The sequence below is a fragment of the Pygocentrus nattereri genome, chromosome 29 (genome assembly GCF_015220715.1).
Source record: "Pygocentrus nattereri isolate fPygNat1 chromosome 29, fPygNat1.pri, whole genome shotgun sequence".
Taxonomy (NCBI): domain Eukaryota; kingdom Metazoa; phylum Chordata; class Actinopteri; order Characiformes; family Serrasalmidae; genus Pygocentrus; species Pygocentrus nattereri.
The window spans coordinates 789,960-808,157 of NC_051239.1; the positions used below are offsets into that span (position 1 = coordinate 789,960).

At 44.4% G+C, this 18,198-nt stretch overlaps 1 protein-coding gene and 1 non-coding gene across 3 annotated transcripts in view; one reads left to right on the forward strand and one right to left on the reverse strand.

The window, feature by feature from the left end:
- The window catches only part of si:ch1073-459j12.1 (inactive carboxypeptidase-like protein X2), a 51,627-nt gene extending 33,617 nt beyond the window's left edge, over nt 1-18,010 (forward strand). For both annotated transcript variants that reach the window (XM_037536291.1, XM_037536292.1), the window contains exons 10-22: nt 1,058-1,144; nt 4,255-4,364; nt 4,611-4,750; nt 6,038-6,122; nt 7,419-7,563; nt 9,089-9,177; nt 10,247-10,370; nt 11,220-11,416; nt 11,661-11,840; nt 12,863-13,601; nt 13,737-13,876; nt 14,058-14,157; nt 15,686-18,010. In XM_037536291.1, coding sequence (XP_037392188.1) covers nt 1,058-1,144; nt 4,255-4,364; nt 4,611-4,750; nt 6,038-6,122; nt 7,419-7,563; nt 9,089-9,177; nt 10,247-10,370; nt 11,220-11,416; nt 11,661-11,840; nt 12,863-13,601; nt 13,737-13,876; nt 14,058-14,157; nt 15,686-16,248 — 2,699 coding nt within the window. In that variant the 3' untranslated portion in view covers nt 16,249-18,010. The remainder of the gene's footprint in view (nt 1-1,057; nt 1,145-4,254; nt 4,365-4,610; nt 4,751-6,037; nt 6,123-7,418; nt 7,564-9,088; nt 9,178-10,246; nt 10,371-11,219; nt 11,417-11,660; nt 11,841-12,862; nt 13,602-13,736; nt 13,877-14,057; nt 14,158-15,685) is intronic.
- Nucleotides 2,007-2,062, reverse strand: LOC119262854. The gene has a single exon (XR_005129969.1). It is a non-coding gene; the product is annotated as a U7 small nuclear RNA (small nuclear RNA).
- Nucleotides 18,011-18,198: the final 188 nt, after the last annotated feature.

Sequence of the window (18,198 nt, forward strand, 5' to 3'; positions counted from 1 at the left end):
ATCAGAACTAAATTTGTTATGTTAGAGGGTCAGCATGGTGGCACAGTGGGTAGCGCTGTCGCCGCAAGGCTGGGTTCGAGTCCTTTCTGTGTGGAGTTTGTTCCCCCGTGTCTGTGCGGGTTTCCTCCAAAGTCCAAACATTCCTGCATTCCGCTCAATGACAACTGGGATAGGCTCCAGCGCCCCCTGCAACCCAGAGGGATAAGCGGCTTGGAAGGTGTGTGTGATTTCATGTTAGAGAAAAATAAAAAACTGTAGTCCATCTGTTTCTCTGATACTCTGTTACCCCGTTCTTCAGTGGTCAGGACCCCCATGGACCCTCACAGAGCAGGTACTGTTTGATCCCCTCGTACCAGCACAACACACACTAACACACCACCATGTCAGTGTTCCTGCAGTGCTGAGAATGACCCACCACCCAAACAGTACCTGCTCTGTGAGGGTCCATGGGGGTCCTGACCACTGAAGAACAGGGTAACAGAGTATCAGAGAAACAGATGGACTACAGTCTGGAACTGTAGAACTACAGAGTGCAGCTATACAGTAAGTGGAGCTGATAAAGTGGACAGTGAGCGTAGAAACGAGGAGGTGGTCAGAACGTCACGCCTGACCGGTGTATGCTGGTTTTACTGGTGATCAGACATGCTGGTCTATCCTGGTTTTTCTAGCAGAACAGTCACAACTACAGAATGAACCCAGCAGTTTCACAGTAGATAGTTAGCGTTGAGATTACTCACTGAATCAGTCCAGTTTAAACACCATTTAAGGAACAGAGATAATCTATAGTAGCATCTGTATTAAATCACTGCATTTCTGGATCGAGGAGCCGAGACTCCAGATCTAGCATTCCTGGGGGCCTCTGCAAGCTTTGCTATGCTTGGCAAGCGTCTCACACCCCATAGACAATGTGTTCCAAGGAAATGCCGCGACCGAGCCAGAGCTGGACAACACCCGTGACCGTTTATCAGGACACCAGTGACTCCGCACACCCATGTTTTGAGCTGTTGGGGTGAAATATGCGATGGTAATTATATTTCAGTCCTGACCTTCTTTTCAGAGAGGGAGCAGAGGAGGCTGGAGGAAGAGGAGGAGAGGGACAGAAGGATTAAGAGACCTCCCCCACGTGTCTACAAAGAGCCAAAGAGTGAGTAGCGAGAGTGAGCCAAAGATCACATGCGCTCAATTTCCCCCGTAACCGAAATGCAGTTATACAGTCATGACGTGTTTGGGGTCCAGAGTTTAGCGCCGGAGTTAAGAAGCTGAGAAGTAATAGAAGAATAAAAAAAATCCAGGCCTCCAGGTGGCAGCAACTCGGAAAGCTTGGAAGGGTTGGTAACACTTTCCATGACTGTCACGTTTGTAAGCATCTATAAACACATTCATAGCATGTTATAATGCATTCATAAGGCTTTAGAAACATAGTTATACAAATGAATACACTTTATAGCCATGTTTGTTTTACATTATGGATTGGTAATATAATGCATTATAAGTAGTGTTAATAACATGTTGTGCTGTCAGTTTTAGTGTTTCAGTAAATCCTTCAGTAAATTCTTCAACTAGAAGCCTCAGTCTGAACCCTGGAGGAGGCTTTAGTCCAGTACGCCTCACTTTACTGAGAGCGGACTAATACAGCTTATGAGCTCTTATAATGTGTTATAGATGGTTCTATATAGCACCAAAAGTGTTCTGCTGATAAGCTAAGATAAGATTAACACCATAACACAGAAGAACCCTTTTGGGTGCTATATAAGTTAAGTGATACTTTTTTAACCCCACATTCGGGGAAATTCCACCTCCGCATTTAACCCATCCGTGAAGGGGCAGTGAGCACACTTGCCCGGAGCGGGGGGCAGCCCAATCCGCAGCGCCCGGGGAGCAGTTCGGGGTTAGGTGTCTTGCTCAAGGACACCTCAGTCATGGGCTGTAGGTGCTGGGGATCAAACCAGTGACCTTCTGGTCAAAGGGCCAGTTCCCTGACCTCCAGCCCATGACTGCCCCAAACTGGGGGCTTCTTCTTCAGAAGAAACCTGCTGGACAAATTCTAAAAGAGCAAATTTTCCCTATAGAACCTATAATAACCTAGAATATTGAACCTTATCAAAGAATAGAAGTATACAGCACATCCTCTATCAATCTGAAGCCCCATTTCAAGATGCAAAGAACCCTTTAATCACACAAATGGTTCTTTAAGTGTTTATAGTTCTATATAGAACCATTTTCTTCACTAAAGAACCCTTGAAGCACCGTCTCTTTTAAGAGTGTATTGAAGTGAAACGTCTCGGCTGATCAGCAGGGTTCCTGCTGAGGAGGGAACCTGTGAAATTGCATTTTTCCTCCAAACTACACCTCTATTCAGGTATTTCTCTTGACGTAAAGGGTCCTGCCTTGTTTTTGAGCCCGGTGCCGAGCGTTATGTCATTTGTAGGCCCCAGAGTGTAAGAACCTAGAAGTAATGTGATGCTAAAGCTCCAGTTGTCTGGCTGTTGTTTCTGTCCTGAATTGGAGCGATCCTTCATCTCCCTCTAGCAGAACCTTGGAAACCCTGTTAAAGTGGACCTTCCATTCAAGCCAAGTCACACTCTCCCAATCTCCAACCAGCGCCGGTGTAATCACCTGAGACACGCTCCAGAGAGCCGGTTCAGGACAAAGCAGCTGCGAGGTCGTGCAAACTGCCCAGTACTGACCGTGTCTCTGTACAACTGAGGCTTTTGTTCGTTCTGAGTGATTGATTCAGACGATATCCGGCCAAAACTGTGTCCCAATTCCACAGCTGTTTCTTTTCAAAGGGAACTTTGAAACATTCCAGGACCAGATGTATAAAAGTGGTTTCATTCTGAATCAAAACAGCACCCAGCAAACTCTCGAAGCCACGGGTCACACGTGTGCTCATCACGGCAAACGCTCAGAACGTGGGGATTTGGATGTTGCGCTGCTGCTGACAGACACGTGAATTAGCCTGTTTATCTGCTGCTTCTTGTCCGGACCCCTTTCGTCCATTTCTTTGACCGCACGTTTTAAGTAAATACCCTCTGATGTGTTGATTAACCCGTTTAAATCACAGGCTTATTAAGAACTGAGGCTTATTATTCACTACAGGGCCTTAGTGAGCTATCTTTAGGTTATAGAAGTGTGTAATTAAACTTTGGGCCCTGGCCATGTATGGGGTCAACCCTTGGAATTCACGGCTGTTACTGTTTTTCTGCTATTTTATTAAAGTATGTAATTAATTATATAGCTTCACAATGAATTCACTTTTTATTTACGTTCGGTAATGACAGGATTAGGTCTACACGTCTGATGCTTGACAACATTTTATCGTTTGCATGATAAATTATGTCACAGTATGCCTTTCTGGAGATACCTATAAAGCTGGAAACCAAAACAAACAAAGGCACATGGCAGAGACATGATGGCACATAAGAGCAGCGTAACACAGGATGCTACAATATTGTGGATTTCATCAGGTTAAAGATTTCAGTTGGTTAAGCTGCTTTCAGCGTCCCTTTTCTTTGCCCTTTCCCCACCTTTTATTTCCCATTTGTTGAGGTGTTTTTCCCATTTTCACCTGTGCTTCCCAGTGGCGCAGCGGTAACTCCTCGTCCCGCCCATCAGTACACTGGCGGTCTGAGCCGCCTCAACTCCCACGTGCACAATCACCGAATTCACACCCCAATACCTCAATAAATTCGCTTTCTCACGGGTTTTCTGCTCTGCACTAGGGTCCGGCTCCCTGCCGCCCCTTAACAATAATGTTCATTTTTCTGACTAGAGTTTATGTGAAGGGTAGAGTTTATATTTCTTATCTTAGATTTTTTAAATCTTTAGTATCATATATATTGTACAGTAATAAATAAGAAACTGTAACCGTATTCAATAATTAATAAGGTCATTTACCTTGTTTGTTCATTCTCTTCTTGTTACTTCTTTTCTTGAGTGCCTTATTAATGATGACGTCTTATTTTTTGTGTTCCAACTTTTTAAATCTCAGGATAACTAAATATCGTGATGTATATTGTGTAACAAAATGTCTTTAATTATTCTGATATGTAATGTTTTGTCATATTGTTCAATCCTAATTTGTCAGAAATGACAGAAATGTGTCAAAAAAAACATCCTGATGTCAAAAATGTGGTTTGGACTGAAAGTTTGGAACTGGATGTTTCTGGAAGGCTCTCGTTTTGGCAGTAATACCGGAAGGTTCTGAGAAGTAAGTAAGTGTGTTGTGATGTAAAATATCCCTCTTTCGTTCAGTCTGTCCTCCTCTGGGAATGGAGTCTCATCGTGTGGACGCTGACCAGCTGCTGACATCATCCATGAGCCATCATCGCTACGGGCCTCAGAGAGCGCGCCTTAATATTCAGGTAAATAAACAGTGATCATGCTGAGACTTCACTGACTTCAGCAGTGCTTATCACCTCAGTGCTTGGGACCCACCTGGCTGTTCCACATTATATTCTATCCCAGTTCCCAACATATTTGGTCAGAGGAATGATGTGGAACCACTAGAATGGCCCCCGAGGCCTGAGCTGAGAAGCACTGCACTACAGTATTCAGCCTCATTTTAAGTATGAATGTTTGCTCGTTTCTCGCTGACTTTGCCTGAACAGGCGTCTGGAGATGAGGACGATATGAACGGAGGGGCTTGGTGCGGTAACCAAGACGACAAAGTCCACTGGATTGAACTGGACGCTCGGACACTCACAGAATTCACCGGAGTCATCACACAGGGCCGAGACGATCCCATAGAGTGAGACATGCTGAATGAAAATCTTTATTTGTCGTGTAGATCGAGACACGAGTTCCACCATGAGAAGTTTATTTAACACCAGGGAAGAACCACAGAATGACACTGACCCTGCAGGGTGGGCACAATTGGCCTTGCTCTCTGGGTGGGTAGGATGGTCCCCTTCTCCCTCATCACTCAGCACCATACCATGACATTGCGTGAGTGTCAGATCAAAAAGATGAGTAGGTGCTTCACAGGTCTCGGAGGAAGCCTGTGCAGGCCTTCACCCTCCTGTCGTTGTGACTGGGGGAGTCCTGACTAGTGGGTGGAATTGGAGACTATTAAATTGGGTTAAAGAAACAAAAACAAAACAAGTACCTTTTCTAAATGGTGTGCATCTCCCATGAACCTCCAAGCATGGCCATCAGTATGGCTACACCTAAGGAGTGGCGCCAGACAGTATAGCCAGTACACAAAGAGTTTTCTTGGTCCTGATGTCAACTGAAATACCAAACACACAACAGATAGTTCCGGTTCTAAAATCGGATTGGTTGATCCTTGTTTTAAGTCATTGAAAGTTAATCCATACACGCATATATGACCGCACACATCAGCTGAATTCTATGAATGCTTAGTCTTAATGCACTACATTGCTTAGTGAAAGAACTGGCTTAATTTCTGTTGTCCATCAAACCTGCAGTTCAGGCTACCTGGTAGAATTTGTAACACTAAAATTATAGGAAATTATAGAAGCAAATTTGCAGGGAGATTCACTCGAAAGAGGCCCTGGATATTCTGGTGTAGCTCCCGTCAGGATGGAGCAGTCGGAACCAAAGAAATACGCTACATACTTTAACATGTGTGTAATCGACTGCATTACATGCATGACACATGAAGGGGTACCAGGGGTGGTCTGCACCCAGAAGTTACAAACGGAGGTTAAATGTTGTGACGGCTGTCCGGCACCTACCTCATCGCTCTGACGCAGGGGCATCCCGACTTGTTTGAAGCTCCATATACTGAGGAGCTCATTGCATGTGGTTTGGTTCAGATTGATTCGTCCTAGAGAGAGTTATTACAGAATATTCGGGGCCTCTTTCAAGTGAATCTCCCTGTAGAAGCACAGTTTAAAGTTCTGTGCTGATTTACAAAATGTGCATGTAGGCCAGTTTGAAAGAAAGATGGATTCTGGAAACCCTGTTTAAATTAAATTACCCTGTTAGCCGTATATCTAATAACGAGGAGGTCTGGGCTTGTCCTGTAAACACGTAAGGGAAACGTACAGCTAATATATGTATTTGCTTTTAGAAACGACTATGTGACTTCATACTACGTGGCCTTCAGCAACGACAGTAGAGAATGGACGGTTCTTCATGATGGATACTCGGAGTGGGTAGGTTCCTAGATCCTTGTTAATCGTCCACCACTGCTTGTTTCATAACTCTGCAGCGTCTGTCGTACGCAGTTTGCTTCAAGCACCCAATCTGATTGGTTGAAAATGCATTATGTTCATAGAACTGTGATATTAACACAGTCCCACTCGTGTTCAATGGCATAATCATCGACTGTAGGAAAAAACAAAGGCAGTCCAGGGATTGTCAAGTCTGAAGAAGGACCATGTTTTATTCCTTTAACTTCACTTAAGCTTTCAGTGAACACTACTGAACTGAGCACTGCCGCCAGAGGAGTCAGCCAGCGCATATATGTCAGACAAACAAAACAAACATCTGCAAATTTCCATCCCTGGTTAGAAATGTTCGACTTTGTGTTTCAAATTAGTGCAACAACAGCAGTGAAAATCATGTAAGTAATGAAAAAAGAGGACATTAAACAATATACACATATCAGGCGTAACATTCTGACCGCCTCCCCGTTTCTAAGCTCGTTGTCCAGTTTATCAGCTCCACTTACTGTATAGCTGCACTCTGTAGTTCTACAGTTACAGACTGTAGTCCATCTGTTTCTCTGATACTCTGTTACCCTGTTCTTCAGTGGTCAGGACCCCCATGGACCCTCACAGGACCCTCACTTATGTGCTGGTATGAGTGGATCAGCCACAGCAGAGCCGTGTCCACTCACTGTCCACTCTATTAGACACTCCTACCTTGTCGGTCCACCTTGTAGATGTAAAGTCAGAGACGACAGCTCATCTGCTGCTGCACAGTTTGTGTTGGTCATCCTCTAGTCCTTCATCAGTGGTCACAGGACGCTGCCCACAGGACGCTGCCCACAGGATGCTGCCCACAGGACGCTGCTGGCTGGATATTTTTGGTTGGTGGACTATTCTCAGTCCAGCAGCAACACTGAGGTGTTTAAAACTCCAGCAGAACTGCTGTGTCTGATCCACTCAGACCAGTGCAACACACACTAACACACCACCACCACGTCAGTGTTACTGCAGTGCTGAGAATGACCCACCACCCAAACAGTACCTGCTCTGTGAGGGTCCATGGGGGTCCTGACCACTGAAGAACAGGGTAACAGAGTATCAGAGAATCAGATGGACTACAGTCTGTAACTGTAGAACTACAGAGTGCAGCTATACGGTCAGTGGAGCTGATAAAAATGACGAGTGTAGAAACAAGGAGGTGCCTGATCGGCGTAAATAGACAGTTTTTAAAATCTTTCTTGCGTTAAAACATCTACATCTACTCATCCACCTGCTCCTGAACTCCCGCTCTTTTTTCAGCTGTTCTTTGGGAACAATGATAAACACACTCCAGCGATTTCCCAGTTCGTGGAGCCCATGGTGGCGCGCTACATCCGCATCCTGCCCCAAAGCTGGAACGGCACCATGTGCATGAGGATGGAGGTCATGGGCTGCCCTCTGCCTGGTGAGCTGAGACCACCTTTGACCTTCAGTTGCTTCCTGTAGTTGATGCTTTCAAGCTGCACATAATGGCCGAAATGTGTATAATACAACTAATAATACAGGCACATGCATACATAATATTACTGATGATCATAGTGATGCTATTAATGCTGCGATTACTAATACGGTTTTATCATCTGCCACTGTTAGAAGTTTTGTGTTATTAGTGTCATTTTAATAAATCGCTGTTGTCAGATCAAAACCTCGCATCTCCAAAATTGTAACTTTACAGCAGAAGGTAAAAACCTTCTTTACTTTTAATGTAAGTCAATGGAACCAGAGTTTTTTTCCAAGTAATTTTAGGTCATTTCTGTTGGTCCATTCATCGTGGAATTAACAGACAATATATAGGACTATGCGTATGTTCAAATTATGTCAAAAACTGAAAAACGACAAAAATGGAGATAGGAGGTTTTCGACTGCAGCGATATTTTTGATCCACATTACTTAATTATGACATAGTGGGCAGTTTGTGAGCAGTCGTGGGCTGGAGGTTAAGGAACCAGCCTTGCAACCGACATGACTTGAGGTGCCCTTGAGCAAGACACCTAACCCCCAACTGCTTCCCGGGTGCTGCGGATAGGGCTGCCCACCACTCTGGGCAAGTGTGCTCACTGCCCCCTAGTGTGTGTACTCACTAGTGTGTATGTGGTGTTTCACTGCACATATGCATCAAATTGCGGATTTGAAATTTCCCCGCTGTGGGACTAATAAGGGTGACTTAATATCAGTCAGGCAAGGAATTACATTTTTACATTTGGTTAACATTCTGTATGAACAGGTTTGTTTTGATGTGAATAAATGACAGCTGTGAGCAAAAGTTTGGGCGCCTCTAGTCAAATCGCATGTTTCGCTGAGTATAAACAAGTGAACACATCCTCTGCAGAGAGCACACTACTGCACATCTTAATGAACAGTTACTGTAGGTGGAACTTAAAATGCTGTAAAAAAAACATAAAATGTGGCCTGTGCAAAAAGTTATGGAACCTTATATAATGTATGTTTATGTACAATATAGAAAAATATTGTTTTTATGTATATGTTATATACATGTTGTATGTTCAACTTGGCAAATAAATAGAAATTGTTTGTAAAAATAGCAGACAAATATCATATTTAAGCACGTTTCCTGGAAACGGTGTTATTATCACTTGGAAAATCAATAATGCGTCATTTTAATAATAATAATACTAATACTAATAGTAGTACTAATACTACCACTAATACTACTACTACTCCTCAGTTGCATAATTGTCCAGGGATTGTCAAGTCTGAAGAAGGTCCATGTTTTATTCCTTTAACTTCAGCTTTCAGTGAACACTACTGAACTGAGCACTGCCGCCAGAGGAGTTTAGAACCTTTGACCTTAACTTTAAGCTATGAGTGAGAAATCATTCTAATAACTGTGAGAAATAATAGTGACTGTAATAATAAAGACACCGATAATAATGCAGGCATTTGTGATTGATGTTCTTCCCGTCACTCAGATCCCCAGAGCCAGTACCAGAGTCAGAATGAGGTGATAGCTAAAGATGACCTGGACTACAGACACCACAGCTACGAGGACATGGAGAAGGTGAGGTGGCCAGAGAATTCGCTGTGGGGAGGACACAGATCAGGCATGATGTTCTGACCACCTGCTTGTTTCTACACTCACTGTCCATCTGTTTCTCTGATACTCTGTTACCCTGTTCTTCAGTGGTCAGGACCCCCATGGACCCTCACAGAGCAGGTACTGTTTGGGTGGTGGGTCATTCTCAGCACTGCAGTAACACTGATGTGGTGGTGGTGTGTTAGTGTGTGTTGTGCTGGTCTGAGTGGATCAGACACAGCAGTGCTGCTGGAGTTTTTAAATGCCTCAGCGTCGCTGCTGGACCGAAAACAGTCCACCAACCAAAAATATCCAGCCAAAAGCGTCCAGTGGGTAGCGTCCAGTGGGCAGCGTCCTGTGACCACTGATGAAGGACTAGAGGATGACCAACACAAACTGTGCAGCAGCAGATGAGCTGTCGTCTCTGACTTTACATCTACAAGGTGGACCGACAATGTAGGAGTGTCTAATAGAGTGGACAGTGAGTGGACACAGTGTTTAAAAACTCCAGCTGCACTGCTGTGTCTGATCCACTCGCACCAGCGCAACACACAGTAACACGCCACCACCACATCAGTGTTACTGCAGTGCTGAGAATGACCCACCACCCAAATAGCACCTGCTCTGTGAGGGTCCATGGGGGTCCTGACCACTGAAGAACAGGGTAACAGAGTATCAGAGAAACAGATGGACTACAGTCTGTAACTGTAGAACTACAGAGTGAAACTGTACGGTCAGTGGAGCTGATACAGTGGACAGTGAGCGTAGAAACAAGGAGGTGGTCAGGATGTTATGCCTTATCTCTGTGTGTGTAATAATAATACAAAAAGTGCAAATCAAGGATTCTCATCAAGATTTTCAACCAGTTTCGTTTATAAGAGGAGTCCCTTCAACTCAGGGTTTCTTATATCGTCATTAATCTTGAGGATTATATTACAGTGAACTGTTCTGTGAACTAATATGAGTTGTGCGGTTATGAGTGAGAAACAGTGTTGAAGGTTTTTAGAGTTTAATAGGTTGATGTTAAGTAATTATCTGTTTTTTGTTGTTACAGTTTATGAAGTCTGTTTCAGACGAGTGTCCCTACATCACCAGATTGTACAGCCTGGGCAACAGCTCCCAAGGTCGGGAGCTTTACGCCATGGAAATCTCAGATAAACCTGGGATTCACGAGATAGGTGAGGAACTCTACAAACAGAACAGTTAGACTGAGTCTTAGAGAGTGGACACATCTCCAGCAGGAAACTTTTCTCACATCTCCAGCAGGGAACTTTTCTTGCATCTCCAGCAGGAAACTTTTCTTGCATCTCTCTAGAAAGAAACTTTTCTCACATCTCCAGCAGGAAACTTTTCTCACATCTCCAGCAGGAAACTTTTCTTGCATCTCCAGCAGGGAACTTTTCTTGCATCTCCAGCAGGAAACTTTTCTTGCATCTCTCTAGAAAGAAACTTTTCTCACATCTCTAGCAAGAAACGTTTCTCACATCTCCAGCAGGAAACTTTTCCACAAAAGTAGAACAGTTTATTGTAAAATATCTCTCAACGTTAGATTTGTACGAGGCTGAAATCGCTTCTCATTCACAACCTTCTTGTTCTAATTTTGCTGCTCTGCCTTAAATGGTACCAGAGTGTAACTTCAGGCTCTTCAGTGAAAAAAAATAATAAGGCAGGTATGAAGCAGATACTGCTAGCACTTTATAACGTTTGAGATACCTGCAGATTATTATATAAACTTATGGAATTGCTATGTGGCTTCTGAATGTAAAATATTCAGATGAATAATTTGCTTTCTTCAAACTCAACACTACAAGTTGAATAACCTTAGAAAGCTTCGGAGAGAATTCTGAAGTGCCTGCAGGTGATAATGTAAATTTATGGAATCGCTATGATTTTCTGACACTCTTGCATATTTAAAATGCTGAAAACATTCATATTCCTGATGCCACTAGTTCAATTAACAGCTAAGGCCATGCTGTAAAAGTCCTGAAGGTTTATGGCCCAAACCCACCTGTTCCCTCTCTGTCCAGGCGAGCCGGAGTTCCGCTACACAGCTGGTTACCACGGTAACGAGGCTCTGGGCCGAGAGCTCCTGCTGTTTCTCATGCAGTACCTGTGCAGGGAGTACAAGGATGGCAACCCGCGAGTGCGCCGCCTGGTGGACGGAACACGCATCCACCTTGTTCCCTCAGTCAACCCTGATGGCCACGCAAAAGCCTTTGAGAGAGTATGCAGTGCCTACCTATCGTCATCTTTCTGCATCCGAGTCTTTGTGTCTCTGAATTTATCCTGTTTTTTGAGTCTGTTATTACTCATAATCCGCTGTTAAGGCACAGTTTTATTCTCAGGTAGCAAATAAAAATGAGTCAGTCTAACATTTAGTCTTTATTGGCTATCAGGTCTTTAAGGAACTTTGAGCTTTTGCTTTTGAAAACTTCAGTTAAGCTTCACCACCAATCTGTGCGTCTCAGGGTTCGGAGCTGGGCAGCTGGACACTGGGTCACTGGACTGAAGATGGCGCTGACATCTTCCAGAACTTTCCAGACCTCACTAACGTGTTCTGGGATGCAGAGGACAAGGGCATGGTGCCCAAACTGACCCCAAATCACCACGTGCCTATTCCTGAGGGCTACCTGGCGGAAAACGGACCTGTAAGAGAACATTTACAGGGAATACGAGGCATATTCTAAAGAACATAGAGTAACATACTCCAGATAACTGACATGCTGAATACCGTATTTCTAACAAGGCCTATTTTGATAGAAATATAACTTTATTAAATTCTACTTTTGACTAGACCAGGGGTCACAACCCAAATGTTAAGAAGAGCCGTTTTGTCCTTTCAGCAAAAATCAAACCACTTTGGGAGCCACAACGTTTTATGTCCATTTTACCATCTTGGCTGTAAATATGTCTCAGTATGTCACAGGATATTAAATATAAACAAAAATGCAAACTGACTTTGCTCTGCTTTAAGCTTTAGCTCAGCTGCTTTTCTCACATCTCCAGCAGGAAACTTTTCCTCAAAAGTAGAACAGTTTATTGTAAAATGTCTCTCAGTGGTTGATTTTTACGAGGCTTCTCATTCTCCAGCTTTTTGTTAGAATTTTCCTGTTCCACATTAAATCTTCCTGAGGTGCCAGAATGTAACTGCTGCACCATTTAAGGTGGAATGAAAAAATTCGAACAAGAGCTGACTCCAGCCTGGAAACGTTTGTGTTTCTTGGTTCAGATTAAACGTATCAAGAAACCAGCTGGACTGATTATAAACACTAATCAGTCCATTCGTCTCCAAATTATCTATGTCCGTCTTAAATCTCTCTCTTTGCCATTTCATAGCTACTATCTTGGTGAGACTGTTGTCTGTGTTGCTATGGTGACCAGTACACCATCTTCAGGGTTAAAGGGTGAATCAGCAGTTCTACATTAACTCCAGCGTTTAAGACCATTTACTGTTAAACTGTGTTGAAGGATCAGCAGAGCTTTATTTTACTGTAAAGGAGCATTATTTTATTTTAGCTACTAATCTGATGCAGCTGTGGAGCTGCAACAGGGCAGTAGAAGAGCTGGATGTGGATCTGGAGCCACACATTGTTGACCCCTGGACTAGACAGTGTTGTGAAACAGCTGTAATGAAAAACGGAGCAATAACCTTAGTTGCTTCTGACCTTAGGTTGTTGTGGAGACCAGGGCCCTCATCTCCTGGATGGAAAGCCACCCGTTTGTTCTGGGAGCAAACTTGCAAGGAGGTGAGCGGATGGTTACGTACCCCTTCGATATGCGACGACTCACCAAGGAGTCTGAGGAACGGGAGAAGAGGCTAAATCCTAGGGCAAAACGCTACAAGCGCCAGTACGAGGAGGAGGAGGAAGAGGAACCCAACCCTTACCTCCACATTGGGTACCATCGGGAGAGCTATGGATACAACCCAGACCCCCATGGTTACAATCAAGAGAACTATGGCTACCACCAGGAAAATTATGGGTACCATCAAGAGAACCAAGGGTACCATCAAGAGAACCATGGGTACCATGAAGAGAACCAAGGGTACCATGAAGAGAACCAAGGGTACCATCAAGAGCACCAGGAGTACCATCAGGAGAACCAAGAGTATCATCAGGAGAACCAAGGGTACTACCCTGAAGGTCACTCTGAAGGGTATCATGAGGGCTACCATGAAGGGTATCAGGAGGGTTATCCAGAGGGCGACAGGGAGGGCACATATGGAGATGGGGAAGCAGAGGAGGAGATCAGGATGGTCGAGGACCAGTCGTTGTTCCGCTGGCTGGCCATATCTTATGCCTCCACTCATCGAACGATGACCAACATTTTCCGGGGTGGCTGTCATACCGACGACCCCACACGTGGTCTGGGAATTGTTAACCGCGCCAAGTGGAAGCCCATCCCAGGAAGTGAGTATGTAGCGGGTTTCCATGCAAATCCTACTGTTGGAATAAAGTGTTTTATTTTTATATATTTTATATTAATAAAAGTATGCATGTCATCTCAGTGCAGATATTTCATATTTTAATTTCTCTCTCGTTCAGGCATGAATGATTTCAGCTATCTGCACACCAACTGTTTTGAGCTGTCCATCTTCCTGGGTTGTGATAAGTTCCCCCATCAGAGTGAGCTCCAGAGAGAGTGGGAGCACAACAGAGAGGCTCTGCTCACCCTTATGGAGCAGGTGAGTGGGTCACCACTGCTGCATCGATGCCTTGCATGGTTCCAAACCACTCTGATGGCTTTTCTGCCCTGTTAACACCGTATGGTCCAAACATCCTGTAGATAAACTGCTTTTATAGTAGCGATTCTTACCAATTCTTGCTTCATGGTTGATTTTCCACTCACCATTCCATCTTCGGCAGGTGCATCGGGGTGTGAAGGGCGTCGTTTCTGACAAGGAGGGCAAACCTATTGTAAACGCCACTGTCTCTGTGGAGGGAGTCAACCACGACGTCATGACAGGTGAGACCTGTAGCTTTTTGGAGGTCAAGCTGTTTCTATTACCGCTTTAGGCAATGTGTTTTCATTAAGGAATTCCTGAGTTTTTTTTCTCTCCATTTGTGCTCATAGCAACTTATTTCCTTCTAATATAGTGTTATCAAACATTCATGGCATTTGGCAGATGCTCTTGTCCAGAGCAACTTACAATTTGATCATTTTACACAGGTGGTGTTAGGAGTCTTGCCCAAGGACTCTTATTGGTATAGTGTAGGATGTTTACCCAGGTGGGGATTGAACCCCAGTCTACAGCCTAGAAGGCAAAGGCCCACTGGATGGTATTTGGATGGTCCACTGTAGATGCTTTGTAAAAGCTCAGTCTGTCTTTAAGTAACATTCAACTAAAAATCTATTAAATGTAACTGAACTTCAAGTTCAGTATGAAAGATTTTATTAAATCTATTCCTAAAGCCTAAACCTGGCCCTCACCTTAACCTCAAGGCAAAACCTACACCTACTCCTACTCCTAACCATAACCATACTGTTGTTGATAATAAACTGAACATCACCAGAAGGTCTGTTAGTGATTCAGGTATCTGTAGAGCATCTACAGTGGACCATCCAAATAAAGTGGGACCAAAATTGAAATCTCCCTCATGTTTAGTCAAAAAGAAGAAAAACATGAAATGCTGTCCTTTGTAAAACCGCTGTAGACCAAACCTTGGATCCAAAAGTTGGACACCTAATTTTTCTAGGACCAGAAGCCAAGACTTTAATGAACATGTTTAATGATTATTTATTTTGCTTGTAACACACATGACTGCATATGAATTATGCTGTATTTATGACCAATATCTGCAAACCTGTGGAAGAAATCAAACCAAAACTCTTCAGCTTGCTTTGTTCACTCCTTAAAAAAAGCTTGTTTTGAGAGGGAATGGTTCTACTTAGAACCATACGTTCTATCTAGAACCATTTTGTGCATGGTGAAATCGTTTTTTGGACTGATGGAGCCATATATATATATATACCGTTCTATATAGCACCCAAAAGGGTCCTTCTATTGTTACGGTGTCAAGCTTGGAACAACAGCAGAGCCCTATTTGGTGCTTATAAGAAACATATACCACACAATCACCACCAGTCTGAAGAACCGTCTCAGCATGCAAAGAACCATTTGAACACAAGATGTCCTGTAATACTACAGTCTATAACTATAGAACTACGTACAAAGTGCACCTAAGTGGAACTGATGAGATGGACAATGAGCATAGAAACAAGGAGGTGGTCATGATGTTACACCCAATCGGTGTAGACTGTCATATCGCCCAACCCTAATAGAGGATCAAGCTTGATTATCCCACTTTATCCATGTTGCCAAAAGTAATTGATCAACCAAGACATTTAGTGTCCATGGTTTGTATCTTCAGTCTCATAAGTTGGGCACATACCTAATGTGGTGGTCAAGTAATGGAAACATTCCCCCCCACCAGCTCTCTCTGTGTACTCTGCATGTCTAATGGCTTGTCCACGCCTGTTGTCTCTCTCCCAGGTGAGGCTGGTGATTACTTCCGCCTGTTGAACCCCGGTGAGTACCGTGTGACGGTGCGCGCCGACGGCTATTCCTCACAAAACAGGATGTGTGTGGTCGGCTTCGAACCCGGCGCCACCCTCTGCAACTTTGAGCTCACCAAGTCCAACTGGGATCGCATCAAGCAGATCATGGCTCTCCACGGCAACAAGCCCATCCGACTGCTTAACCCCGGAAGAGTCCGAGGTAGGGACCACACCCGTAACAAAATTTTGCCTACCGACGCCGCCAGAGCCTATCGCCGACGGCAATGGCTCCGACGCAAGCGTCTACAAAAGCTGCTGGCAGCCCAGATGACCATTACCACACTGCCTCCAACAACTACCATGCCAACCACCACACCAACCACCATGCCAACCACCACTGTAACCACCACCGTACCTCCAACTGCTGCGAGCGCCACACCGTGGTATGACCCTGGGCCGTTGTTGGAAGAAAACCCCACCCAACCTGAGTTTGAGATTCTAGACTCATTTGACTACAACTACACCTACAACTACAGCGACAAGATAGAGGATTACTGAAGGGTCCGAGGTGCGCCTCAGAGAACGTAGGGTATGCACCAGCTTCTCCTTCTTTCACAAAGGACAGATGAGTGCCCATGGACAGTTCAAGAACTGAACTGCAGAGGAAACGATCTACCAGTCTGCATGTACACCATCTCAAATAGGTTCAGGAGTGGGTATATATATATCACATTACTGTAGGCCAGTGGTCGCCAAGCTTGCTCCTGGAGATCTGCGTTTGTACAAGGTTCTGCTTATTTAACCAAGCTGGTCCAGTTCTTCTGGACAGATTAACTTTGCAGGAAGGCAGAGCTCCAGGAGGAAGGCTGGTGACCACTGATATAGAATACGCACCAGCTTCTCCTTCTTCAGCAGTGGGATTGAAAAAGGAGGGATGATCGCTAATGTACAGTTCTAGAAACAGCAAATAATCAAAACTCAATACTACAGGCCAGGGGTCATCAACTGCAGTCCTGAGATGTTGTCCAGCATAGTTTGTTGACCTTCCTGCCTAAGCATAAAACCAAAGCTGGTGGTTAACTGAGGAGTTGCATCAGGTGCGTGTGAGTCAGGGAATGATCAAACTGTGCTGGTCTCTGGCCTTCCAGGACTGGACCTGATGACCCCTGAGGTAGTCCAGTGTGCATCTATACCAAACAATAACATCCATCCATCCATTTTCTAAGCCGCTTCTCCGTCAGGGTCGCGGGGGGATGCTGGAGCCTATCCCAACAGTCATCGGGCGGAAGGCAGGATACACCCTGGACAGGTCGCCAGTCCAAACAATAACAATAGTTAGTAAAGGGAGTATATACTGTATGTAGTGGGGTACAGAAGTCTGAGACCACTAGTGAAAAAGCTTCTATTTTGCATTATTTTCTAATGTAACAAAGTATTTTTAATCACAATTTAACAGATTAGCATAACGATGTGGGTGAAAAGTAAAATATTTGAAATATTTCTCAGTATTTGGTAGTTTTGCCCCTTTTGCATTAATGGTTGTCCAATCAAGCTGCTTGGCACCCACAAGATTGGGCAAAAGCCTCTGATCAGCAGGTCAAATTCACCCGAGAGCCGTCCGAACACGAGCTTCGATGGAAAAAATAATCTTCAACATTTTCTTCTGTCATAACTTTAATTTATTTTCAATTTATTTCCACAATTTTAAAACAAAAGCCTAAAAATCCAGATTTTCAATGTGGTCTCAAACTTTTGGACCTCAATACCAGACCACTTGCTGTCTATGTCTCTTGGAGACCCACCATCTTCCAGAGTTTCGCTCCAACCAAAATCATACACAACTGATCCAAATACCTCAACCAGGTAGATCAAGTGTGTTAGATTTGGCCCAGTCCCATTTCTTAATTTTACCCCTACACCTGGTTTTTGAGTGCCCCTTTGGAACTGAGCTACAGGGCAGTGGTTGAGATCTTCCCTCTGAAATGAGACCCTCTAATAAAAGAGCATCACTTCATTAACAGCTACTAGCGCCGCTCTGTAGGCGACCCTGCCCGTCTGCAGGGACAGCAGAGGAGTGGAAAGAAATGGGATTGGGCCTTGGACGTGAACCCTACAGGTTAGCACGTCACCCAGAGGAGGGTTGGTCTGCACAAACACCAAATTAAAACAAGACCAAGTTCTGGAGGGGGTGCATCATCACTTAACGTACAGGGTGGTTCAGAAAGATTCATCTGATTTCAAAGCGGCATAATTTTACAATCGTGAGGCGCCGAGGAACCAATCACACTCCAACTGTAAGAGGGGGTCATAGAGTTCCTGACTGGCTCCTTCAGCCTGAGAGGAGCTGAGACCCCTGAGCAGAACATTCTGCGTTCTCCACGTCAATCAGAGTGAATCCGTCAGAACTGAGCAGCGGGATTTTCATCAGCAGTGAAGCTCCAGCAGCTCAGAGCGTTCGGCGCTGGTTCCACAGCACTGGATGATCTCCGAAATCCCACTGAAAGAGCC